We start from the raw sequence: 23,724 nt of genomic DNA, 5'->3' as shown, positions 1-23,724 counted from the left end.
TTGTGCTTCTTTTGTTTAGCTGGCCCTAGGATCCCTGCCCCTGTCAGTGTCAGCTGATAACGCTTAGGCCCTTGGAGGAGGTGTTGGGCCATGTTGTCAACAACCGACTCCATCGTGGCACTAACTTATTCTTGTTGTCGTCAAAATCTATTCTTCAATGGTTAGCTATGTAAAATATCGGCTCTTCCAGCCATCTCAGCTGGCAGTCTGCAGAATACCGTCAGTCTTGTATGGACTGCGACGCCATATTACTACGAGCATCCCAGACAGGCGCGGGCCTGTACAGTCTGACCTGCTCAGATTTGCCCTTACTAGGACTGACCATTCCCCATACAGGGGCTCGGAGCGGAACCTTGCTGATGTTTTTCTGGCAAAATGGCCGTTCAATACCTCGCCAGCCCCATTATGGACCTCTCAACCAGCGGGAGTCGAAGACCCCGAAGGAAAAAATCCCACGATGAAACAAGCGCAAAGTCTTCGAATGGTACAACATGCTATAGAAAAGCGTGTGACTAGCCACTCTGCCAACGCTCATAAGATCTTTGAACCACCAGTGGTATTCCAAGGGGCATTGGAGCGATGCGAGCGTGGCAGTACAGACGGAGACATTCTTGCTTTCATCAACGGGCTAGAGGCGAGGCTGAAACTCATTGATGGCGGGAATCATGTGGCTACTCATATACATCACATGGGAATTCGGTATGCATGTTCTGCCTTATCCGAGCCCTCTTTGCGCCATCATTTACAGAGTTACCTCGCCGCTGGTGGTAAAACTCTTGGGCTATATGAAAGCCTTGCCTTGGTGGAGCGGCTTCTGTCGGCCCTTCAGACTCTGTCATTTCAAGATCCAAAGCGCGACGTAAGCGGCCTGTTTCGCCTAGTTACTGGGGAGGCCGGCCCTGACAGTCCGAGCCTGCATAGAATACTCTTCTGGGCGAGAAACGACGTTAGTCCCATGAGTGTGGGAGGATATCTGTCTCTGCTCGTCAAAACTAAAGACGACACCGTTCGCCATAAGATATGGAGCGAATATCTGCAACGCACCGTTCGCAACCGAACTCCCATCTTTCGGGAATACCAGTCCGCATACGTTTATGCTATGTCTCTGGTGGATGCTGGCGACTCGCCAGGGGCTGTAAGTGCTCTGAAGCAAGTGTCAGTACTTGCAAGGAATGACTTACCTGGTATCTCACATTTCGAGCGCGTACGGGACCTTCTAGAGGATGATGCCATAAATGAGGTGTTAAGCCAGATTGTCAGTGAACGGGAGTATGCAAAAATCTTAGATATCAAGTTAGGTGATATCGAGCAAAGGCTTGGGATCACTTGGCTTGATGATCTAGACCCGGATGAATCCCTCCATCTTGGACTTTCCGACAACCGCGCTGCTAGTGACCAGCCAATATTTGATATGGACGGAGATAGTTCTGGTTACGAAAGCCCTGAAAGGCTGGTTGCAGAAATCCGGGCTCATGGGAATTCCAAATCCATTGTCGACCACTGTAAGATTGCCGACCTACTGGACGACTATGAGGGGAGTTTGATACCTATCTCCATCGAATCCTGGCCAACGTCGGATACAAAGTTCTATTGGGCACCCCAACGTTCACCGCTGGAACTCGGCAAGGCTATTTCCGTATCTGACTGTTCTCAGGACGTTTTGCTCTCGAAAGTAGGGTTGGCCAGAGTCATTGCAAGTAAAGAAGAGAACCCTTACGCCCTTGTACAAACGCTACACTTGATCCAGCTTGGCTACCTCCTCGCAGAGCGGCCAAGGTCCTCTGAGCATAGTTCCGAAGTTTCACCTCAACTGGAAGAAACAGGGTACTTAGTGGCGTGGGACCGTGCTTATGCTAGAATGCTGGTTGTTTTTGCAGGGACATGTCGCGGGCCAGTTGGTGCTGCTGTTGAGTTCGGGGACATCTCCGAACCTTCTGCTTTCAGGGCAATTGCGAGGGTCGAACCTCTGAACAATGCGTGGGCAGTTGGTCCGAAGACTCGCATCTTCAGGTACCGCCTAGAACAGGATCCCAGTCCAGACCTATTCCTCAACACGCAGACATAGAAGGATACGGCAACAAAAGCGGCCGGCAATCACGTCGATATGACACGCAACCTATGTGAAGACAAAGCAGCTGGACTAGCCTGGTCCTACGCAGGCCTGACTCTAAGATCACTACGGTCCTCGAATGGCATAGGATTTGTGAGTCTATCTACCAGCTCAGCGATATATACACGTTTGTAGCGGTTTGTAACATGGGCGATTCTGATTCTGTTGATGTAGACGGGAAACATCGCCATGGTGTATCAAGAAACAAGACCGAAATGCTCAAAAGGTAGCCTGCAAGTCAGTTTATAAGGCCAACTTATGAATGTGCACAGCTATTTCATAGAGGCAATGGTAGGCTACAAATTTGGGAAAAGGATCCATGAACAGCAACATGGCATTCTCAACTATCTAACCGTTATTACTGGTACCCGGACACGCCACCGTTCCTTCGTAATTATTAGCCTTTCACTCAGCAACTCATACTCCCGAAATCAATACCCAGGCTTGAGCAACGTCATCCCTTCAGCAAATACTCAACACCAAATCAGTCGAGGCCTCCAACATGCGCACCTGACTCCCACTGGGCGGCACTCCGTCCTCCCAGTGGATTTCTGGCTCCGAAGGCTCAATGCTCACAATCTGCCCCTGGAAGGGGTCACCAAAGACGTCAGAAAGGTCATACCAAACCAAGTCCTCGACAAGATTATACGCAAACACAGTCTGCGGGGCGCTGGTGTACAGGCCGTCTTTGACGGTGGTAATCTTGATTGCGATGCCTCCGGTCTGCGGGTCGCGGCGGAATTCCTCAATATATTCCTCGCCCGGATTGATCATGTACTGCGGGCTTATGTCTTGGCCGACGGACCAGAGGTAGATTGGCTGATCGCAGAGGTTCGCGACGACGGCGTGCCCGATGGCAATAGTCTCATTTGTGGCTGGACGCATCATAAAAGGACGCTTCATGGTTTCCATCCCGTTGGTTTTCATGCTGTTGGGCTCAGTCATGACAACGTTGGAGTCGTCCATGTTGTTGAGGATTCTGGGGGTGGAGATGCCTGCAAGGGCAAGAGGTGCGAGGGAGAGGATAGCTGCGAGGTTGAAATGCATCTTGGCTATTGAGCAATTGGCGGTTGACCTTGCGTTTGCTTGCTTGCTTGCTTGCTTGTCTGTCTTGCTCTTCTCTGTGGGGATAGTCTTTGTCTTGCGGTATCAGGGCTCCCCTTTATATTCATCTCCTCTTTCTCTCACCATCATCCATGCAATGGCAAGCCACGCTCTCCAAATGACCGGCGTAGCATCGTCGTAGTAGCGTCGTACTTACATCCGAATCCGTTATCAACATTTTCCTGCCCGGGAGGAAACATACATTAGCACCCGTCCAACGACGTAATCGCGAGGTATTCCCAATTATCTGTTTGGGTCTATGATGTCTTGCCGAACGCCAGTCCGTATATTCGCCAAAACTCCCCTGGACCTGTAAACGGCTCGGTGATTAATCACATCAAGAGCACGTCGTACAATAGAACCATGCAGTTGCTTTTCGTGGTAACGCCCAGGGAGATCGCGATTCATGGGTGTGACAGAGACGTACAGAAGACGTACCTGCATGAACTGCTACGGGTGCTTGGTAGCAGATATACCGGTTGGGCTCAGGATAGTACAGATATGTCGATATCATGGTATGCTTAAAAGCCTAGGGACGATGGCTTACAGCTATTAGAGCAAGACATGATTTGACATGATTCGAGTTGCGACATTACCAGCGAGCTGTAGCCAGTTGAATGTAAACAGATAAGAAAGCGACAGCCGAGCCGGCGATTTGGCCCTATCGAACCAGAGTCAATGATCCGAGTTTGAGCACGTTGAATGGCGGAAAGTGGCAGTGATCACGACATTGGCCCTGGCAATGATGAATCATGATTAAGTTCGTCGGCTAAACAACTGTAAAGGGAGCTGTTTGTGTGATGTTGTACATCTAGTGTATTTTCAACCTAGAATAGGTTATGTACAAGAATATATTTACAGTTCAATCCCGCGATTCGGCAGTTACTCTTTGTCCACCTAGCCACGAACCAGTTCTCCGTAGTTCGTACAACATACCAACCTTCCATGATCAAGGAAAATGCGACCAGCGACTTGTTCCTAATTGCCTGTCTCTGTCTCCACCTCGCCCACCTCCGTCTGTAGGGATGCGACATCCGAAGTCCCTAGTGGAATGTCACCCTTTCGTGCAATCACTTGAAGGAACCCGCTAGGTAAGCCGTGCAGTTCAATGCTAGATTCGAATCCGGTCCGTTCGACAATGGCTTCAAATTTAGGGTCGGACCCGTCGGAATACGTTGACGAGTACACGGCCCAGTTGTCATACTCAGTCGCCCCATTCCAGCTCATGTAGACAAAGATGGAGTCTGGCCCTGTCCGTCGAACGACCAGGGCGGGTTTCCAGAAGGGAGTGGCCTTCCATTGGCACTTATAGCCACGGTATGACGCGACTGCATTGTCCTCGCCAAACTTGACAGTGAGGACCTCTTTGTTGTCGGCGTCGTATTCTTTTACCTGGGCGATGGAACCATAACCCAAAAGTACGTGTTGAGTCTCTTCGCTGAGGAGCTGATAACTTCCCTGGCTGACGCTGTGAATCACATCGTCCGTGTCGTTCAGAATCCGACGAGTGTGGACCTTGCGGTTAATCATATCAACATCGAAACTCAGCCCAGTGGTCGCGGCTACCTCGTCGGTTGGAGTATTGGCGTTGTTGAATAAGCTCATCGCAAACCCTTCTTCGGTCTGGTTATAGATGCGGATATCATGCTGCCAAGAGAACGCAGCACGGTCATCGATCTCGAAATCGCCAGTGCCTTCTTCACCCTGCTTAATGTCAATGATGATTCCCTGGGTTACAGAAAAAAGGTTTAGGGGACGTACGCTCAATCTCCAAAGAACGGAGCCATTGTTATGGACAAAGTACCCAGACCAAAAGTGCCGGAGTGAGATAATATAACCATCTTCCATGAGCTCAACCGAGTTAATATGATATGCATCATAAGGCGTCTCCTGAGACCCGACATCGTCTCCCCAGCCTTGTTTCGACTCCTCAAGAGGTATATCTTCTAGATGATCCAAAGCGCTCCAAGAGAACACAATCTCGTTGGTTGCAATGTCAATCTCATAGAACTTCCCGTCCAGCATGTGGTCATCCGGACGGCCACCAATTGAAGTGAGATCGTGCTGGGTCACATTGTAGGCCGTCACCAACAAGGTATTGCGGTCCGTCACATGACTCTCGTGAAGGTCAATATACGAGGCTCTCGGGTTGCCGTCCGGCGAAACGAAGTTGTCCTGTAGTGTGACGGTGTAGATTTCGCGATATGTGTTGTCGAGAATATGCACAGTACCATATCCGAAGCCTAGCTTCATCATATCCCCCGCCCAAAAGGTGAGGACATCTTCGTTGAAGAGTTTCTGCACCTTGAAGTTCGCCGTAACCTCTTGCGGGCCCTGATAGATCAAGTTGGCGTCCTCATCGTAGATCAGCGCAGCGGTTCCCAGTTCCTGATTCCCACGGGGCCCGACGAAGATGTATCCCGGATCCGTATGGCCGCTCTTGGTTACTGAAACTTGCGGCGGTTGGAAGGGAGCGGTTTGGAGGGTCATGAACGGCCAGTTATCGGCGGCGGCTTCGGTGGCCAGCAGCAAGGTGCTGGCAGCAGCAAGAAAGCGGCGGACCATTGTAAACCAATACTAAGTACCAATATATCAAAGCAGTAATGAACGAATGTAACTAATGATATCAAAATGAGCGACAGAGAAGTAGATTGAGCGACTGTGTATATTAAAGCGTAGAAAGAAGTACAGAAAGAAGGCAAGGAAATGCTGAAATTAAGACGGGGTCCGAAATACCGATCAACAGCATCGCTTCCCGTTCACGGCTCAGCTGCTAGGAATGAAGAGCAGAGAAATGGAGAAGTGGACAGACAATCAACTGTCAGGGTGGGTTGAAACTCGAAGATCTCCAAGTTTTGACTCGCATCGAAGTAGCTCCACCGCCCTGGCTTCTAGCCTTTCACAGGCCGATCGTCAGGGCCTTCCCCAGTGGACGCGCAATTGCTCACCGGAATCACGAAATAGCTGTCCATGTTCAAGACGATCTTTATCTTGCCCGACTATCTTGCCGGGTGCTTCGATTTCAATGGCTTTCCATCTTGCGAACGGTCAATATTTATGTATCGTAGCGGACTGACCCGCGTAACTCGGCAAATGATGACGGCCGTTTTTACTTTTGTTTCCAGGAACCGACGATTGTTTCGTGCCTGAGTGATGGCCAGTCCATAGTTCAAGGTTCTGGCTCTGATCAAGCTCAATATAAAGCTCAGTTTAATTAAGCCAGCAAGCTCAGCTTGCGAACTCGTGGTGGTGCATTGTGAGTGCATGACTCGACTTCTCTCCGCATAGCTTCCAAATGCCAAGGCCCGGGGGCTATTTTAATCCATGTCAAATATGGTCTAGCTCGGATTCCTCACTAATCTTCTTGGAGATAGATTGCCGACCGCGTCCTTTGCCTCTTCAGGACATCTAATAACCTGCAAATGTACTGCGAGTCATCGAAGCGATGAAAGCTTGCAATTCTTGTCGAATCGGAGCACTATGACATCCGCCGCGGAGCCAGCAAAAGTCAGCATAGCAGGTTTGATTGGCTATGGAGCCACGATGCCCAGTCCTGATGTCACCCTTCCGGACACTTGCGAAAGACTACACAGTATACATCCTTCCGCGCGTTCATCCCCGCAGGATGGTACACACATGGATACACAAACTCCTCTATCAGGTCAAGTTAACACTGGACTACAGATGCTCTAACGTCATGCGAGTCCTGGGTATCGTGCGTAAACGTGGTGTAATAGTACGAGTGCGTCTGCTGGATTCGGTGTGGACAGATTCTCCAATTATCGAAATACTAGGCTGGATAGTTAAGTTAGCGAGAATTCGTGGCTCCTGCCTAGCCGATAGCATCTATGAGGTGATATTCTTGTCTGAACACATCATCCATTGGTCGTGATGTCGCGATCACTACCTATATATCACCCAGTCTCGCCCTCAGCTATCTGTGATCTGACAACCACGATATCATCTCCAGCTTCAGCCAGCCTTATTGTACACTTAGCAGAGCTTTAGGGAATCCCGCTCAGCTACAATGGGCCGGAAGCTCGGTTTATTCAGGGCCATCTACCTAGCGTCTGCCAGTTGCATGGGCTCTTTTGCTTTTGCATTTGATACTGGCGTTATCAGTGTGTATCAATGTCTGGCTGTGGGAAGTTGTGGCTAACTTATGACTAGGCGGTGTTCTCACTCTTGAATCGTTCCAGAGGGACTTTCGGTATACTGAATCGCAGAAGACAACTGTCAATTCTAATGCCGTCTCAATTCTGCAGGCTGGTGCATTTTTCGGCTGTTTCCTCACCACGCCAGTTGCATCGCGCTTTGGCCGTCGATCAGGCTTGATCATCAGTTCTCTGGTCTTCACCGTTGGAACAATCTTGCAAATCATCAACGCGCATACACTGGCGACGTTCTACTCAGGTAGAGTAATTGCCGGTGTCGGAATCGGCGCGGCAACTGTGTTGATTCCGATGTACTCCGCTGAGATGGCTCCGAAAGAGATCCGCGGGCGACTCGGCGCTTGTTTCCAGTTATTCTTCGCTTTGGGTGTAATGATCGCCTACTGGGTCACCTTCGCCGTGTCAGAGACCCAACCATTGAAGCCCAAGCAATGGCAGATAGCGCTCGGTCTGCAGCTACTGCCATCCACTCTGTTGCTGATCGGAATGGTCACTGTCAAGGAAAGTGCCCGCTGGCTGGCGGTCAAGGGCCGGAACGAAGAAGCGTGGGAGTCTCTGAAATGGGTTCGAGGTGGAGAGGACACCCCGGAACTGCAGCAGGAATTCGAAGAAATTCTTGCAGGCATTGCAGAAGAGGCCCGCGTCAAGGAAAACTTTACTTGGCGTGAACTCCTTCTGCCCGCAAATCGGTACCGAATCTTCATTGCCATTACGATTCAGCTCTGTGCCCAGTTGTCTGGTAATACTTCCTTGGCATACTATGCGACCCAGATCTTTTCAGCCGTCGGCGCGGGGAGCTCCGCCAAACTGGTGACAGGCTTCTTTGGCGTGGTCAAGGTCGTAGGTGTCAGCATCTTCCAATTGTTTGTCATTGACAAGATTGGACGAAGGGTGCCATTCATGGCTGGGGCTTTCGCAATGGGTTCGTTCATGCTTATTATCGCGTGCGTGCTTGCAACTCATCCCACGAGCTCGGATGGGGCAGACTCGGGAGCAACGCCGGCCGGTATTGCAATGATCATTATGGTGTACGCCGAAGCCTTTAGCTTCAATATGTCCTGGGGAGCGCTTCCGTGGCTATACGTCGGCGAAATCTTCTCGAGTCGGCTGCGAGAAGTCGGTGTGACCGTTGGAGCGGCGTCGCAATGGCTGTTTAACTTTATGATGTCTCAGGTGACGCCACACGCCATTAGTAATATTGGCTGGCGGATGTTCTTGATGTTTGCCATTTTCAACTATGCGATCGTGGTATACTCGTGGGTATTCCTTAAAGAGGTGCGTTTCCCGATGCAACCTGTGCGCTAAGCTTTTGCTAACGGTCTGCTTAGACACTGAAAGTCTCACTCGAGGAGATGCAGGGTATCTTCGGAGCAGGCACTGAGCCAGATGGAAAACCCACAGTGGAAGCACATGAAAGCCTCACAAAATAGCGTCGGCCATGGACGGGGAATTAGAATCCTGCGACGCTAGCTCGAAAGAAAAGCGAATCAGAGAGAAACAAGAGGGCCTAGATTTCTCGACCGGAGATTTCCACCCCCTCGGATTGGCTGTTCGACCGATCCCAGCTACTCAGAGTACATTTCGCGTTAATATTCGTTCCCCAGTTTCTGTCGATTCCAGCCCTATGTCACACTGCGAGTCACACTGCGAGGGCACGCATTGGCCTATAGACCATCACCCCATTCTTTACCCCACAACACCCCAGATTGCCTGAAATGGCATGGATTGGATGCGAACAGTGCCTTGAAACAGGGACACCACTATATACCTTGCCAGAAAGTGGCATGGGCTGACGCGTTGAAGAGCAGAGTCAAAGCAATGTTCGATGCCAGTCAAATGCCGTCAAATGCTAGTCTGTGCATCTTTGTATATCAGCCCACCAACGTAACTCGTACATTTAACTAGCACACGCTCCCCCAAATGATCCTTGCTTACCCCAAGCTCCCGCTGAAGTCCCTCTACGCTATGTTATATATATCCTATAAAGGGTCCACCCCTGCCACCTCTCCTTCGTAAAACCCATCACACAATGGTCGCACCATAACTCCACGTGTTTGCTGCCCCGATGAGCTCTCCCACAGAGTCTGACCGTATCACCCGTCCCACCGACCCAGACGGCCTGGTCCTCGAAGCCTGGGGCCAGGGTCTAATGGTCGGGTCGCTGGTCGTGATGGCCGCAGTCACAATCAGCAACATGAGGAAGCACATTCTGCTACACAAGCTGATCTTTGCAGAGGTGCACAGCCATCCTTACCACCCAATTCCAGTCCTATTTCAACCAGACTAATGTGACATCAATCGGATAATAGCTCATCCTCGCAATCCCCCACGGCACCTGGATTTTCTCCAAGGAACCCATCTACGGGTGGCACCTGTCTGCCAGCGCAATCGGGCTTAATGTATCATGGTCTCTGCACAACGTCATCGCCTGGATGAAGAACAGACCCTTCTTCTCAAAACGAGTCTCGAACATCTACATCATCACTGTCCTGCTGGTCCAGCCGTACTGGGTCCTAGAGATCTATGCGAATTTTACGTATTTCAATAATGTCAACAAGATATTTTTGACGACCAGACCTTTGGAGCCGCTGTTTCGGTGCGTGAACATATCCATTCTATCCACTCTCTTCTATTTCGCGGTTTCTGGTTACTCGACTCTGAAGCTGACATGGGCGTGATCGACAGAGATCCATGGTGGGTCATAACAACGATCTCGCTCTTCTATACCATAAAACGCGAATACAACTTCGGTATCAGGGAGCTCGTAACCATTAGTCCGCGGTTCGGGATTATGCTCGCCTCAATGTGCCTCTCGCTTGCATTTGTTGTCGTCGATGAGTGTAGTGTCCTCGGTGTCTTTAATAGTGCATCGCTTCCTTCAGGGGTCCAGCCGTTCTGGAAGGTATGCACTTAGCCACGCGGCTAACCCTTCGCGGCCGCGTTTCAGACAGTCTGTGGGACGAGTGCTGATCTGGATATATAGTTGTCTTTTATATTCAAGTGTCTTTGCGATACGGTGATCCTCGATGACTTTAAGACCGCACTTGATCGGATGCGGGATTATTGGTTTCAGAAGCAGGTAAGGGGTGGCGATATCATTCTCCATGGAGGCGATGGGCATCGTCGTCTGGGTTATTCTGGAAGGGTTGCGGGTGACGAAGATTATGATATTGAGATGATGTCTAATGGTGCGCAACAGGGCAGTGACTTCGGAAAGGGGACTTCTGACAGCTTTCCGCGTGTGTATACAAGGGATAATATAGCACGAATACACGTATGAGGGGCAAACGTGTTCGGAGAATACGAGCTACGATACTCCATATACCCGTAAAACAAAGCCTTCTATACTTGGGAGTATATACAGTAGAATTAGATGCAAGCGTGCAAAGTATAAATACTTCTTTAGATGATTAAATTCACGCAGTGTGATGCGCTTTATCAATGCTGCTTTAAAATGCCAGACTCTCAGTGATACCCAGATTCCCACTTTATAGTAACGCTCTTGATGGCATGATGTCTAAACGAAAAGCCAAGCTCACACGTTGGCCAGGCACTAGAAAGAGTTCGTCAACTTGCATGGTACGCTGGCTTTACACTAGGGCAAGAGGACTCGATGTCGCAGCGTACTTGTAAGATGGTGGACGGTAAGAGTCTGTGGCGTAGACTCCGCCCGATGAATCGCCCCGCTTGTCCCATTGCAAAGTTGGCCCCAGAAGAGGACTCTATAGTATGCCATTCGATCTTCCCATTCGCGTCAAGTGAGAGCCTCCAAACCATGATCAATACGTAGATCAGAAACTAAGTAAGACCCCGCGTATCCATGGCTGGCTCACATGAGAGACCAAGCTACTGAGGCATTTAGGTGGGTGCTGTACAGGAATATCGCTAGCGATAGTCGAAAAGCCCCTTTTTTGTTCTCACCTGGCTACGAATCACACAGGGACGGGCTGAGCCCCAGGGACATCATTAAACCAAGGATGTCGTAGCGCATCGATGGCACTGATTCGTAAATCCGGTTGAAGGCGCAACATACACCGGAGCAGATCGAGACCGTATGGATCAATCCTAGGGACGACATGTCGCAGGTCCTGAGGAGGGTAAACGGGAAAATCACTTTTATATTCTGGAAACTGAGAAACTCCGGGCCAAGTACGCTCAGACGGCGTGCCCATGACGCGGAAAATCTTCTGAAGCTGGTCCTCATTCGTCGTGCCTGGGAACAACGCGCGCCCAGTGAACATCTCCGCAATGATGCAACCGATCGACCATATATCGATTGTCGTATTATAAGTGCGGCTGCCGAGGAGAACGTCTGGTGCGCGGTACCAGAGCGTCACCACCTCATTAGAGAATGTGTTGACTGGAATTCCGAACGCGCGGGCAAGGCCGAAATCGGCGAGTTTGAGTTGGCCCTTGGAGTTGATAAGCAGATTCTGGGGTTTGAGATCGCGGTGGAGTATCCGATTATCGTGGCAAAACGCGATACCCCGCAGAAGCTGAAAAGCGAATGACTTGACTATCGCGGGCTCAAGTTGACCATGATTTCCGTGTGTGTCCATGTACTTCTTCAGGTCCTGGTCCATATACTCGAATACCAGCATGAGCTTATTCTCGGTGTGGACGACGTCGTATAGCGAAAGGATGTTATCGTGGTGCAGTTCCTTCATTAGAGAAATCTCGCGAATCGCCGTAGATGGCGTCCCTTCTTCGGAGTCGAGATGAATCTCCTTCAGCGCTACCATCTCCCCTGTTTGGCAGTTCCGGCCCTTGTAGACCTGCCGCAGGTAAGCTAGGTGTTCATAATCGCGGGGGATGGAGAGTGGGAGGGGTAGGGGGCGGGGCGGGACAGCTAAGTACCGTGGCATAAGTTCCTTCGCCGAGCTATCACTGAGAAATTAGTCCCATGCTTCTGAATAGTCTGCTGCTTGAGCTGCTTGAATATGAATTATTGCTTACTTTTTCCAGCTGCTGAAAGGAGCTGGGGTGGGTTCGGGTCATTCTGGCTGTAGAATTGGAAGAATGCGGCTAGAAAATAAATAAAAATAGGATTGATACGAATACAAGAAAATAGAGTCTCAGCGAAGAAAGCGACGAAAATGACAAGATGACGAGGAGACGATGCAATGATTGATTGGCGAAGGAGGAGATGAAGGGAATAGGACGAAGGAGGCTGAAGGTGAAGCTAAACCTGAAGATGGCCCAGGCCGGTCAGCCCCGCTTGTCTAGGCGCTTAGGTATGGCAGGCACGAATCGATCTTAAAGCACAAACTTGCGGTATATATTATTCTCTGGGGTTGACGAGGCATCTCTGCATATGTACCTGGCTACAGCCAGGTTACCTCTGCCTAAAACCAGAATGGCCTTATCTCAGGCGGCCATTGTCGATTGGACCTCGGTATCCCGCAGTGGCCCTGGGCCCCGAACCATACAAGCAATGCATTCGGCAAATACTTTTAGGTATCTTCGGGCGCAATTCCTCGCAAATGATATTGAAGCTAGGCGTCCAGGAACGTGGAAGCCCACTACTATCGAATAAGTGGCGGACCAAGCTCTTAACCATTCGGTCGAGTCGGTGGTCGGTCATCTCCCCGACCTGGTTCCCCGCATTTGCAGTGCCGGCATCCTCTCCCAACTCCAACCTCTTAAGAACTTCTTCTCCTTTTCCTTCTCCGGTTCAATTTCGTCTTCTTCGTCTTTGTTGGAACCTTGATTGATCTCTGATTTTAATCCACTGATCTCTTTTCTAGACCATCTTTTGCCCTAAACTCGACTCTCCCTGTCTTGCGTATATCCCCAGCATGGTCCCGGCAATTCGCGTCCCCGCTTCGGCGGCCAGCAGAGCCCGTAATCTGCTGCGCACCGTCCAGTATACGCATCCTCCATCCTGTCCGTGCCATTCAAATCCCAATCACCATCATCATCACCGGTCCCCCACGCTAGCTGACCATGTGCGGCGGCACATGGCCACTCCCCGGGACGCCTCCCGGGAGAAAGAATACGCGTTTGAGATGGCGGCCTCTAGTATCCGATTCGGGCCTGGAGCCACTAAGGAAGTCGGCATGGACTTTGCAAACATGAAGGCGAAGCGAGTTTGCGTTGTTACAGACAGCAACGTGGCCAAGTTGACCCCCATGAAGCAGGCCGTTGAAGGGTTGACCGGCGAAGGTATTGAGTTTACAGTCTTCGATAAGGTTCGGGTTGAACCCAAGGACAGCTCGTAGGTCTCTTTCAAGTCAGATTGCTTGGTCTTGGTCTAAGGCGTCGAACAGAATCAAAGAAGCTATTGCATTCGCCAAGCTCTATAATCCTGATGCCTTCCTTGCCGTTGGTATGTAGGCTCCTAGGTTCTCTTGGACAAACCAGCTGAGTATGCATGCAGGTGGCGGATCGGTCATCGATACCGCGAAGCTCATGAACCTCTATACCGTTTTCCCTGAGGCCGATTTCCTCGACTTTGTAAATGCACCGCTTGGCAAAGGCCTCCCCGTCACAAAGCCATTAAGGCCACTCGTGGCGGTGCCCACAACGGCCGGCACAGGCTCTGAGACTACGGGCACTGCAATCTTCGATCTCGTCTCCAAGGGCGCCAAAACTGGAATTGCCCACCGCAATCTCAAACCCACTCTAGGAATCTGTGATCCTCTTAACACACGAACCATGCCGTCAGCCGTACACGCCTCTTCAGGCCTCGATGTTCTCTGCCACTCGCTCGAATCCTGGACCGCGATTCCCTACAACGAACGAACCCCGCGCCCCACAAACCCCATCAACCGCCCCGCATATCAGGGCGCCAATCCCATATCCGATATCTTCTCCCTCCAGGCCCTCCGCGACACAGTCAAGTACCTTCCTCGTGCTGTCAAAGACCCCGAGGATTCCGAGGCGCAGTCACAGATGCTCCTCGCCGCCACACTAGCCGGTGTTGGATTCGGAAACGCCGGCGTCCATCTCTGCCACGGCATGTCATATCCGATCTCCAGCCAGAACCCGGGCTACAAGCACGCCGGCTACGATGTCGACCACCCCATCATTCCGCACGGTGTTTCCGTCGCCGTGACCGCACCCGCGGTTTTCCGTTTCACCGCCGCTTCCAACCCAGACCGTCATCTTGCCGCCGCAGAGGCCTTTGGCGTTGACATCTCCAACGTGAAGCGTGAGAGTGCCGGTGAGGTACTGGGTGAGGCGTTGGCGAGGTTCCTTTCGGATCTTGGTGATCAGCCTCTTGGTCTGAAGAACTTAGGCTTCAAGGCTGAAGACATTGATGGATTGGTTGAAGGGACTCTTCCTCAAAGGCGGGTGTTGATGCTCGCTCCTAATCTTAACAGTGAAGTGGAGGCCGAGAGAGATGAGCTGAGGAGTCTGCTGGAGCAGTCTATGGAGTACTAAGTGGATGTATATATATGCGTTACTCTTTTGAGGTGTCGAGTTTCACATTCGTATATCCTAATCTGCATCTTTGACAACGAATAGCCAGAATAAAAAATTTTAAAAGGTAAACCGCAAAGTCTATCATTCATCAAGAGCATGACACATATATACATAAATCACGCAATATGCCCAAGAACTGATTTCACGCCTGAACAATTGAAGTTCCAATCATCCCCATAGAAGACGCGATTCGATCTAACCAAGTGACAGAAAGCAGGTCAATCCTATTACTAGGAGCCACAGGCGGTCCCCGATTCAGCTCGGATACAACCCGGAACGAAAGAGCACTACTCCCTTCCGGTCTCGATGCAGCTCGCGCAAGTCTCTCAAGCAGATCTCGTAGCACAACAAGGGTCTGCTCAGCCCCTTGAAGAAGAAGATTTGGCCCGCTATCACCTGTCAGACTTTCTTGATGACTTTGATTGGAATGTGAGTGTCTGTCACGGTTCGTACAGGCTCGCAAGGTCGCGGTTGCTTCGCGTAGACTGTGTCTAGTTTCCTGGACCCGCTGGTAGAGGTCTGGGATGGCAGCTGTAACGAGGGGGGAGGGGTAGGAGTACGCGAGTTCGAGTGCCTCGCTGAGGTAACGCGGGCACTTGACCATTTCCATAAAGACTAGCTCTGCAGGATGGATGGAAGATGACCATTCGTTTGGCTTCTGAGAATCCTCGATTCCGACTTGATATGAGAGCTGTTGCCATTCTTCGCCGTCGAGAAAACATGGTTTGCCTTTGTAGATGGCAGTTGCGACTAGGAAACCCCGGTAGGCGATGTAGCAGGACCGTGCCATGCCCCGGGCGTGAGACTGGGCACCGCGGCTTACCATCAGCCGTCTCACCCCGTCTGCGTGGATTACCCATGCATCGTTGCTGGTCTGGGCGTACATCTCGTATACGCTAAGCATCATCATCGTACTTAGCATCGCGTCAGACATTGCGTCCGGGGTCTGCACTGCCCGCGCAACCTCGTGCAGCGACTGCGCGTACATCTGACGGCTGGTTTTTAGCAGTGCCGAGTCTTGTGAAAGATATGCGAGATACACAGAGCTCAGACAGGCGACAGCCGCGTCTTGAAAAGCATAGGAGCCGACATCCTGAATGACATAAGAAGGAAAGTCAAGCCGGTCCGTGGCGCGGAATCGGTTGTGATAGTACATGGTTGGGAAGGCCGTACGAATAAAGTCGGCGAAGAATTGAACGTGTTGTCTCTCGAGCGAGATATGAGTAGAAGAGCCGGTGCTCGTGTAATCTTCACTCATTGACGCGTATCGGCGTATCATCGCAAGGGCATCGTCACGAACGAGTCTTGCTGCATCGTGGGCGGAGGGTGCTGGTCTCGGGGAGCGGCCTGTAGATGAATGGTGTCGTCGTTCAAGACCCGGTCCTTCGTCTTGGAAGCGAAAGGTGCGGCGGTATCCTGGACAAGGCTGGCCATACCTGCGGCATTGCGAGCATTCTGGCGTGACCTTATCGCACTTTAAAGTAAACGGATGTCAGTGGAGCGCGGGTTCGAGGAGATCAGCTTAAATCACCTTGATCCGTCTTTCACGACAGCGGGAGCAACCAGTGCTGTGAGGTACGCCAACCATCTTGTCCAGATCAAGGCCAGCTGATGAAGGCTCTCAAACCCGCAATGGGTGTTTGCAAATGCAGATGCAATATGATTTGGAGGCCGGGAATTGATCTTCAGGACCCGGCTAGTTCATGGAAACACGGCCGTTTATACCATGATCAGGACTAGGACGAGTATGCGGCTGAATTGGGAACTCCGAGGTCATCGAACTGAGATTGCCTGAGAGCGCTCGAGAGTCGTTGGTGCCGACCATTGCCGTTGAATGCTGTCATCTCGTCTCTCGCATTATAGGGCTCGTTATTTTGGGAAATTACGGAATGGAGCAGTACCATCAGAGAGCTACTCATCAATCCGGGTTCGATCCGGCCCCCACGGCGTTCGCAGCGTCTTATCAAACAAGATTTTGGTGCGAGAGGTGTATGAGGTTGAGCAGGATACGAACTCGAGGAGACCGCTGGCTTGCTTAGGGTGATCATTTTGCAACGGGTTGGCGGGTACACGAGAGGGTTCGATTCTTTAGGGCCAGTTAGTGCGACAAAAACGTTCTATTTTAATTCCTGCACCGGGAGATCCGTACGGTCAAAAACGCACCAAGCGGGATCTATCTAGATGAGGCTCGTGTTCCAGCAACGTGGGTGGAGTTTCACGAGGCAAGCCCATAACATTGCTGGAGAGCGTCGATGGGGTCTCGTATTGCATCTCGCACTACTTATTAGCCCGGGTTGCTCTTCGGGACCACCTAGGTCATGGTGATAAATTTAGACGAGGTGCTGTAAGGACATTCGTCCATTGAGCACAAGCAAATGCTCGGTATCCAAGAAAAGAAAGAATTCATCATGAAGATGTTGTGAGGGGGACTCCTGCACGAGAATGCAAGCAGCAAGGGAGGATAGAGCAGAATGAATGGATGCTGGAGTTGATCGACGTCCAAGCGTTGCAACCCCAGCTTTGACCCCTCCCACCAGACCTCGATGTCTCTACCGTCGCTCGAAGTTCTTTCCGGTATCCGTTCTCGCCTCATCGTCAGATTCGATACGGATTCAGATTGGGATCGTCTCCAAAATGGGTCGCATTCTGACTTTGCTGCTGCTCGCTTCTTTCGTGTCGGCCTTGGAACAAGACCCCCTAGTCAGTGAGGCCACCAGCGCCCTCGCAGGAAACCCCGTCTTCCCCGGTTGGTACGCAGACCCTGAAGCACGCATCTTCAACGATCAGTACTGGATCTATCCTACTTACTCAGCAGCCTACGAAGAACAAACCTTTTTCGACGCGTTCTCGTCGCCGGATCTCCTAACCTGGACCAAGCATCCAGCCATCCTTAACTTCTCGGGCATTCCATGGTCCACCAACCGGGCAGCCTGGGCGCCATCCGTGGCTCGTCGCCCACGCCCACGCCCCGCAAACTCTGTTACCGGGTCAGGTATCGCTGACACCGATGCTGAGTACGACTACTTCATGTACTTCTCCGCCGGCGACGGCGCAGGCATTGGCGTGGCCAAGTCGACAACTGGCCTTCCCGAAGGGCCCTTTGTGGATGCCATAGGCAAGCCGCTCGTGCCAGAGACGGTTTTCGGTGCAGAAGCGATCGATGCGCAGCTCTTCCAGGATGACGCCGACGGTGACAACCGTATCTGGCTGTACTATGGCGGGTGGAGTCATGCCATCGTAGTAGAGATGAATGAGGACATGGTGAGTCTGAAGGGTGAGTACATTGAGATTACACCGGAGGGGTACGTTGAGGGTCCGTGGATGTTGAAGAGAAACGGCATCTATTATTTTATGTATAGTGTTGGCGGGTAAGTCTTCTCTGTTTGCGGGTTCGGATGCACATGGTTAACGGATATGTGCAGCTGGGGAGATAATTCATACGGGGTTAGTTATGTCACTGGTCCGTCGCCAACTGGTCCCTTCTCCAGCACGCCGACCCAAATTCTCCGTGGAAATGATCAGGTTGGCACCGGTACTGGACACAATAGTGTGTTCACACCTGATGGCGAGGAGTACTATATCGTCTATCATCGGCGGTATGTAAATGATACTGCTCGTGACCATCGGGTGGTCTGCATTGATCGCATGGAATTCGACTCCGAAGGGAACATCCTTCCGGTGAACATAACCATTGAAGGTGTTGAGGGAAGACCATTGTGATTAGGCATCTCTGTAAACACTTGTTATATTTAGGGGACGCATATCCTGAATCTATATAATTGACCTAGCGTTGCGTGTGCATATGTTCCCAACACAACGCCAAAACTCCGGGGTATCTGCGAAATCAACAAAAGAATACTGATGGGCAAAAAGGGAAAGCGAACCGAGACAAGCAGAGCGTCCATCAAAACATGGAGCTACGTTTCTTTGTCAACTTCCCATCCTCAGAGACTCGTCGCAGCCCGAAAAAACTACTCCGCTTGTTCTGCAGATGCGGCTTGGCCGCGGGTTGTAGTCCTGCCACTGGGGGTGTTAGCAAGGACATTGTAGACATTTGACCGGGCAATTGCAGGTACGGCCGTGAGCCTGAGTGCGGCATTGAAGGCCCAGCGTGATTGTATTGAGGACGTGGGGGTTGCCTTGGAGGTAGAGCTGGAGTCTGCGCACGAGCTTTTCTTTCCTCTTCACCATAGAGCTTCTGCAACCGGCGCGTTTCTTTGTCAACCTCGGCCTGCCGTCTCCGACGGGCTTTTTCCTCCTCCTCAAGCAGTCTCTTTGTTCGTCGCTCTTCTTCCTTCCTCGCCTGCTCCTGTTGCTTTGTAAGCTGAGGACTTTGGACAGGTGGGGGTTGAGGTGCTGGTGGAATATCGGTCACCAAGCCGCTTGGGCTGGCAGGCAGCCTGTTCGTAGATGGAGTGGTTAAAGGAGAGTTGGAAGTTGGTGAGACAGAAGCGGAGGTTTGCCTAGAGATGCGGAACGCCTCTTTTGGGCTAGCAAAATATACGTCGCGGATGGTAATGGCTCCAAGCATGAGTACAACTTCTAGACCTTTAAAGTCCTCCATCTCAACGCGGTACAGGTTTGGTTCGTACAAAGTCAGCTCACGCAATCCTTTAAATATGGAGACAGTGATGTCTGGCTCTTTGCTTTTTGTCTTGGTTTCAGGTATGGCAGTCGTTTTCCCACGAAGAAGGCAAGTAAGGTCCTTTGACAGCTTGCCATCCTTCCTCCAACTAAAGCGTAGCTTGGGCGTCGTGTCCGCGGCGGCAGGATCAATTTGGACACGGTCGAGAGTAGAGCCGGTGGGTACTCGGAAACTGTGCTGCGGCATCTCGAAGGACCATGAAGGCGGGCTATTCCAGCTCTTCGGCTTGTAGTGCACAATGACCTGTTGGTCAGGGTTATAGAGCTGAATCGTGAAGCGCGTAGGGAGAATAGGCTCTGGTGGAGGGGAGACACCATTGTTCTGGCGGATAGCTTCCGCCGATAGTGTTGGCTGAGTCCATTCAGGTATTATCAACACTTCGCCGTATACAACGTCTGGCACGTAGGGGTCGTAGAGGGCTACGGCGAAGCGGTTCCTGGAATCGGGAGAGGATCGGTCAGGGTAGCGGAGAGAGTACGCTGGTTCGGGCTCGTTGCCATACTGGAGAAGGTAGACGGTCGATACATTGGAGTCCTTGACCGGTTTGAGGTAGAATGCTGCGTTGGTTAGTTCTCCGCATGGAATTGCGGGCGATTGAGGACGCACTGGGAAGATTCTCGTCGAGCATTTCAAGCCGACGCGAGAAGTTATCCAGTAGATGTTGTGAAGGCAGGAAAGCTGGTGGTATCTTGCATCGATGTAAGCCAAGATACAATTGAATTGACGGGAGAAAAAGTGCTTTATAAGGAAATGAAGCACTGCCGTCTAAGCTCCAGCGACTGGGAAAGTAGATGACGAAGCATGAGCATATGACAGCGGGAAGGCTGATTGGCTCCCTGCTCCAAGAACGCGTCTAAGCCCCTCTCCGCACACCAAAAATATCGCCCCGGCCTGCACAGGCAGAGATATTCTTGCCCTCCAGCCAAAGAAAGACCCTTTATCGATCATCATCAACAACAGACCGCGTCGAGCCCCTCTTCCATCCGAAACTCTGGTGCCTTAGCTCAGCCCCAGCAAATCGGACATCTCGGATTCTGCCTCGTATCACCATACCCCAAGCCTTCGTTCTTCGCGCTAAGCCATGATCGTCCACAGCTAGTGTACGAACTGACCAATGTCGGCCGTGCGAGCCTTTTCAATCTCCATTGCAGAACATCTCCAATGTTCAATCCGTCAAAGGAATCGCATCCTCGCAAAGGCTACACCATTAGCCTTGGTGCCTACGCGCTTTATTTACCCGGTCAGTTTTGATTATATGGTTTCACTATAATACAGCTGCTTCAGGGCTAAGCGAAAGCCGCCGGGCCGCTAAATGTTTGGTCCTCTTTGTATTTTGTCATCAGCGCGTCTGTCGTCTGACAATCAAGCATCTGCGCTACGACATCTTCAACTAATGAGCCTTGTTTGAGTACTCAAACAATATTCTGCTTCTTTGCTGTGTGATACAGGATTACGAGAAGACTTCTAGGCGCTGGAACGCGCTTATAGTAGAAGCTCTACATTTTCACACAAAAGGGTACAGCTCAAATGAACGGTGCAAATTGCTGCCTATGTGAACAAACCGACCTTGTTCATCTCCTCTTACCCTCTACCTCCAGAGTTCTGTGCCAACGGCTGGTGCGGCGGCATTGTCGCTCAGCGATTCTACCCAGCTAGGGTCATATGGAGCTCGCGGTGTACCGGTTCAAAAAACACCAAATGACCCATTACTTCGATCTCGGTACCTGCAGTTCGTAGGGATTTGTAGTCTCCAATTACACTGTCTTCCGGTTACGTTATGGTTAATGAGTGTGGCAGAACCTATTCCGCGTTGTTTGTTCTCGACATATCGGATGACGGTATGATCCCGCCTGCCTAGCGTTGAGCCTTGTTCTAAGGCTAGTCTGAGTATCTTGATCGGGACCGAGAAGCAATAAATAATTTCGAGCAAGGGAGGTCCGTCTGATTCTTTTTGGGTCTGAATACCTTTCCCGACCTTTCTACGTCGGTATCAATTCATCTTTTTGGTCCGTGTATCCTAGAAACGGCAGGCTATGCGATGATGGATATCAATTGATATTCTACAAACCTGCAGCTTCTGGTATGACCAGTACCTTTTTCCAAATAGCTGCGATAGTGGTTGTCCAGTAGATGGTCGGTTCCTACCTTACTAGAACGATAGGTGAAGCAACAACGCTCGTCTAGTCTGTCGCCGGTCCGCAGCCACATCCATTGGGCCGCCTAGCACAAGCTGGCCTTGCAGAATACTTGGTGTTCTAGCGCCTTGTCAAGACCGTGCCTTCCCCGTCCTGTCCTGTCCTGCAACCCAGAGCACGGGTTGCAGCTTCCTGACACTGCATTGGCCGAAGAGCGCCTAGAAAGCTACTGAAGACCAGGGGATATGTGTGGCTCTTTATCGTTCGGATTGTCGCAATGGCTATGGTGTGACCTTTGGTTTGGATCGGGTCCGGGATCTTTCAGGCCCTTACGGACACCAGTCCAAGCTCGCAAGCTGTTTTGAACCCCAACCCTAAATCGACTCTTAGACCCCGGCGTGGCCGTACGAAGCGCGCAGTGGCTGAGTGACGCCATACTTGAACTACGCTGAACACGCTCGCTAGCTCTTTAGATTTCAGGCACGAATAAGTTCAGGCAGTGCCCTAAGTAGCCGTAGTTCAGTTATACCGATACGCTGACCTCAACGAAGTTATATCTGGAATTGTGTACTATATAATCCTGGGAGGTCGACAACTGGAAAGTGCCTGACAGGTAACACTGCTTCCACATTCTGAAGCAGTATGTCTCGATTCAGAAGGCGCTACTTGTGGCGGCACCTGCCTTGATGGACCATGCACCCACCACCTGTGTTCAAGGTGTCAGTCAGTCGGTCAACTCTTCTACTTCTAATTACCTATCTCCATCGTTTGAATCTCCAGTATAATCCTAGTGTTACTCCATAATGCCAGTTCGAGCTACGATCGTTTCTCTCGGGATGGTGACGGCTGCGGTGCCGGTGATCCTGGTCTCGTTGATGGCACGCAGGACTCGCGTACTTGCGACTGATGGAGCGACCGAGATTCCCTTCACAGAGGATCTCCAGCGCTCGTTGGCTCGAGGGTGGGTCTGTTCTTCTTTGCACGGATACTGTATGCTAATATTGACTGAGCAGTCTTCTATCCATCCTCCCGCTCGAAACGATCCGCCAACTTTTCAAAGCACGACCGGTCAAATACATCAAGAAATCAAACCGCTTCGGCCCTTTCAAAGACCAGCTATGCATCCCTGTATCGAACAGTTCATGCAATGGGTATTGGATCTGCCAAGGTCCGCCGGGATGTCCGCAGACACCGCAGGAAAGCGACATTGTCCTTGTTTGGTTTCATGGGGGCGCCTATTGTTTCGGTGATCCCTTGGGGCTCGCCGTCAATCTCCTTCGCGTCGCAGAAATTGCAGCCGCTCGAGGTGTTTCCATGAGCATATTCTCCGTCGAGTATACACTGGCGCCTGCGGCAACATTTCCAAGCCAGCAGCGCGAGGCTGTGGCGGCTTACCTTTATCTCTTGCAGAACCAGGGCATTCCTGCAAAGAAAATTATCATGGCAGGGGAATCGGCCGGCGGACATTTGCTCCTTTCTTGCTTGATGGGTCCGCCTGAGACGGGCTTAGCAAGGCCTAAAGGCGCATTGTTGCTATACCCCTGGGTGAATCTCACTAACCATTCGCCTACATTCGAGAGCAATCAGCACAAAGACGTGCTCAGCAAACGATTTCTTGATCGTTGTGTTGAAATCGCTATCGGAGATCGTGGTCGTGTGGATGCCTTGAACCTGAAAAATCTTCTCAAGCAGTGGAAGCCTGGGACTGAGAAGTCCTGGAAGGAGATCTTGCCAGCGTATACATGGGTCAATGTTGGCTCACATGACGTGTTACTACATGATGTTCAGACCTTTGTTGACAAAGCCCGGGCCGATGGGGCGCGACTGGACCTGGAAATCGCCGATAAACAACCACATGCCTGGAACTCCTCAGTGGACAACCGTTGGGTAGACCTGTACTGCAAACTGAAGCCCGGTGACACAGTGCCGGTTGGGATGATGCCTGGAAGCGCCGCTATTGCCAAGGGGCTTTTCATTGTCCTTCATGAGGGGACGTGATCAGGTCTGTTAGTCTGCAGAAATTGCGAGAACTGTGGGATCGTCCTGCCCAACGTGTCATAATTTATTTTTCGTGTGGACCTTGATTCAAAGAGAGTTGGTTGGAGGAGCAAGTCCTAACATTGTATATGT

At 51.2% G+C, this 23,724-nt stretch overlaps 11 protein-coding genes across 11 annotated transcripts; 6 read left to right on the top strand and 5 right to left on the bottom strand.

Annotated features, from left to right (window-relative positions):
• Positions 1-157: 157 nt before the first annotated feature.
• On the top strand, positions 158-2,065 carry BDW70DRAFT_148159 (uncharacterized protein; the record flags this gene model as incomplete). The annotated part of the gene is made up of 2 exons (XM_073738822.1): positions 158-228; positions 517-2,065. 2 exons carry the CDS (start codon positions 158-160, stop codon positions 2,063-2,065), a joined length of 1,620 nt encoding a protein of 539 aa, XP_073598997.1.
• A 507-nt stretch (positions 2,066-2,572) lies between these two features.
• BDW70DRAFT_157309 (Bys1 family protein) lies at positions 2,573-3,157 on the bottom strand (the record flags this gene model as incomplete). Its single annotated transcript, XM_073740331.1, has 1 exon — positions 2,573-3,157. The coding sequence occupies one exon, from the start codon at positions 3,155-3,157 to the stop codon at positions 2,573-2,575; it is 585 nt and encodes a 194-aa protein (XP_073598996.1).
• Positions 3,158-4,012: 855 nt separating this feature from the next.
• BDW70DRAFT_130509 (arylsulfotransferase family protein) lies at positions 4,013-6,027 on the bottom strand. The gene is made up of 2 exons (XM_073735821.1): positions 4,976-6,027; positions 4,013-4,918 (listed from the first exon to the last, which is right to left on the bottom strand). The coding sequence occupies exons 1-2, from the start codon at positions 5,777-5,779 to the stop codon at positions 4,193-4,195; spliced, it is 1,530 nt and encodes a 509-aa protein (XP_073598995.1). The 5' UTR covers positions 5,780-6,027; the 3' UTR covers positions 4,013-4,192.
• Positions 6,028-7,241: 1,214 nt separating this feature from the next.
• BDW70DRAFT_148157 (putative MFS sugar transporter) lies at positions 7,242-8,816 on the top strand (the record flags this gene model as incomplete). The annotated part of the gene is made up of 3 exons (XM_073738821.1): positions 7,242-7,335; positions 7,385-8,661; positions 8,715-8,816. The coding sequence occupies 3 exons, from the start codon at positions 7,242-7,244 to the stop codon at positions 8,814-8,816; spliced, it is 1,473 nt and encodes a 490-aa protein (XP_073598994.1).
• Positions 8,817-9,332: 516 nt separating this feature from the next.
• On the top strand, positions 9,333-10,688 carry BDW70DRAFT_130505 (uncharacterized protein). The gene is made up of 4 exons (XM_073735820.1): positions 9,333-9,622; positions 9,696-9,982; positions 10,072-10,288; positions 10,370-10,688. The coding sequence occupies exons 1-4, from the start codon at positions 9,452-9,454 to the stop codon at positions 10,664-10,666; spliced, it is 972 nt and encodes a 323-aa protein (XP_073598993.1). The 5' UTR covers positions 9,333-9,451; the 3' UTR covers positions 10,667-10,688.
• Positions 10,689-11,247: 559 nt separating this feature from the next.
• On the bottom strand, positions 11,248-12,511 carry BDW70DRAFT_117680 (Cdk5/Pho85 family cyclin-dependent kinase). The gene is made up of 3 exons (XM_073734678.1): positions 12,343-12,511; positions 12,244-12,267; positions 11,248-12,161 (listed from the first exon to the last, which is right to left on the bottom strand). Exons 1-3 carry the CDS (start codon positions 12,382-12,384, stop codon positions 11,319-11,321), a joined length of 909 nt encoding a protein of 302 aa, XP_073598992.1. The 5' UTR covers positions 12,385-12,511; the 3' UTR covers positions 11,248-11,318.
• A 557-nt stretch (positions 12,512-13,068) lies between these two features.
• Positions 13,069-14,847, top strand: BDW70DRAFT_117678 (hydroxyacid-oxoacid transhydrogenase). The gene is made up of 3 exons (XM_073734677.1): positions 13,069-13,603; positions 13,656-13,714; positions 13,766-14,847. The coding sequence occupies exons 1-3, from the start codon at positions 13,185-13,187 to the stop codon at positions 14,770-14,772; spliced, it is 1,485 nt and encodes a 494-aa protein (XP_073598991.1). The 5' UTR covers positions 13,069-13,184; the 3' UTR covers positions 14,773-14,847.
• Positions 14,848-14,924: 77 nt separating this feature from the next.
• On the bottom strand, positions 14,925-16,778 carry BDW70DRAFT_117677 (Zn(II)2Cys6 transcription factor domain-containing protein). Its single transcript, XM_073734676.1, has 2 exons — positions 16,346-16,778; positions 14,925-16,288 (listed from the first exon to the last, which is right to left on the bottom strand). The coding sequence occupies exons 1-2, from the start codon at positions 16,400-16,402 to the stop codon at positions 14,957-14,959; spliced, it is 1,389 nt and encodes a 462-aa protein (XP_073598990.1). The 5' UTR covers positions 16,403-16,778; the 3' UTR covers positions 14,925-14,956.
• Positions 16,779-17,448: 670 nt separating this feature from the next.
• BDW70DRAFT_157302 (glycoside hydrolase family 43 protein) lies at positions 17,449-18,534 on the top strand (the record flags this gene model as incomplete). The annotated part of the gene is made up of 2 exons (XM_073740330.1): positions 17,449-18,182; positions 18,237-18,534. The coding sequence occupies 2 exons, from the start codon at positions 17,449-17,451 to the stop codon at positions 18,532-18,534; spliced, it is 1,032 nt and encodes a 343-aa protein (XP_073598989.1).
• Positions 18,535-18,578: 44 nt separating this feature from the next.
• On the bottom strand, positions 18,579-20,321 carry BDW70DRAFT_117669 (uncharacterized protein). Its single transcript, XM_073734675.1, has 2 exons — positions 20,066-20,321; positions 18,579-20,016 (listed from the first exon to the last, which is right to left on the bottom strand). The coding sequence occupies exons 1-2, from the start codon at positions 20,085-20,087 to the stop codon at positions 18,719-18,721; spliced, it is 1,320 nt and encodes a 439-aa protein (XP_073598988.1). The 5' UTR covers positions 20,088-20,321; the 3' UTR covers positions 18,579-18,718.
• Positions 20,322-22,397: 2,076 nt separating this feature from the next.
• Positions 22,398-23,592, top strand: BDW70DRAFT_157300 (alpha/beta hydrolase; the record flags this gene model as incomplete). The annotated part of the gene is made up of 2 exons (XM_073740329.1): positions 22,398-22,555; positions 22,608-23,592. The coding sequence occupies 2 exons, from the start codon at positions 22,398-22,400 to the stop codon at positions 23,590-23,592; spliced, it is 1,143 nt and encodes a 380-aa protein (XP_073598987.1).
• Positions 23,593-23,724: the final 132 nt, after the last annotated feature.

This window comes from Aspergillus foveolatus (genome assembly GCF_047715535.1).
Source record: "Aspergillus foveolatus strain CBS 279.81 unplaced genomic scaffold BDW70scaffold_8, whole genome shotgun sequence".
In the NCBI taxonomy this organism is placed as follows: Eukaryota; Fungi; Ascomycota; class Eurotiomycetes; order Eurotiales; family Aspergillaceae; genus Aspergillus; species Aspergillus foveolatus.
Note: the sequence above shows the minus strand (reverse complement) of the source record. Positions and strands in the feature narration are given on the sequence as shown.

What these genes read in the sequence shown, in the direction of transcription:
- BDW70DRAFT_130505 (XM_073735820.1), top strand. Translation starts at nt 9,452, where the DNA reads ATGAGCTCTCCCACAGAGTCTGACCGTATCACCCGTCCCACCGACCCA. An exon ending in ACAAGCTGATCTTTGCAGAG is followed by an intron (nt 9,623 to 9,695) that starts GTGCACAGCCAT and finishes ATCGGATAATAG; the next exon opens with CTCATCCTCGCAATCCCCCA. An exon ending in GGGTCCAGCCGTTCTGGAAG is followed by an intron (nt 10,289 to 10,369) that starts GTATGCACTTAG and finishes CTGGATATATAG; the next exon opens with TTGTCTTTTATATTCAAGTG.
- BDW70DRAFT_117677 (XM_073734676.1), bottom strand. Translation starts at nt 16,402, where the DNA reads ATGGTTGGCGTACCTCACAGCACTGGTTGCTCCCGCTGTCGTGAAAGA. An exon ending in GTCGTGAAAGACGGATCAAG is followed by an intron (nt 16,289 to 16,345) that starts GTGATTTAAGCT and finishes TTTACTTTAAAG; the next exon opens with TGCGATAAGGTCACGCCAGA.
- BDW70DRAFT_130509 (XM_073735821.1), bottom strand. Translation starts at nt 5,779, where the DNA reads ATGGTCCGCCGCTTTCTTGCTGCTGCCAGCACCTTGCTGCTGGCCACC. An exon ending in CCGTTCTTTGGAGATTGAGC is followed by an intron (nt 4,919 to 4,975) that starts GTACGTCCCCTA and finishes GACATTAAGCAG; the next exon opens with GGTGAAGAAGGCACTGGCGA.
- BDW70DRAFT_117680 (XM_073734678.1), bottom strand. Translation starts at nt 12,384, where the DNA reads ATGACCCGAACCCACCCCAGCTCCTTTCAGCAGCTGGAAAAA. An exon ending in CCTTTCAGCAGCTGGAAAAA is followed by an intron (nt 12,268 to 12,342) that starts GTAAGCAATAAT and finishes TCTCAGTGATAG; the next exon opens with CTCGGCGAAGGAACTTATGC. An exon ending in GCGAAGGAACTTATGCCACG is followed by an intron (nt 12,162 to 12,243) that starts GTACTTAGCTGT and finishes TACCTGCGGCAG; the next exon opens with GTCTACAAGGGCCGGAACTG.
- BDW70DRAFT_117678 (XM_073734677.1), top strand. Translation starts at nt 13,185, where the DNA reads ATGGTCCCGGCAATTCGCGTCCCCGCTTCGGCGGCCAGCAGAGCCCGT. An exon ending in GTTGAACCCAAGGACAGCTC is followed by an intron (nt 13,604 to 13,655) that starts GTAGGTCTCTTT and finishes GGCGTCGAACAG; the next exon opens with AATCAAAGAAGCTATTGCAT. An exon ending in TGATGCCTTCCTTGCCGTTG is followed by an intron (nt 13,715 to 13,765) that starts GTATGTAGGCTC and finishes GTATGCATGCAG; the next exon opens with GTGGCGGATCGGTCATCGAT.
- BDW70DRAFT_117669 (XM_073734675.1), bottom strand. Translation starts at nt 20,087, where the DNA reads ATGCTCGACGAGAATCTTCCCA. An exon ending in GCTCGACGAGAATCTTCCCA is followed by an intron (nt 20,017 to 20,065) that starts GTGCGTCCTCAA and finishes TAACCAACGCAG; the next exon opens with CATTCTACCTCAAACCGGTC.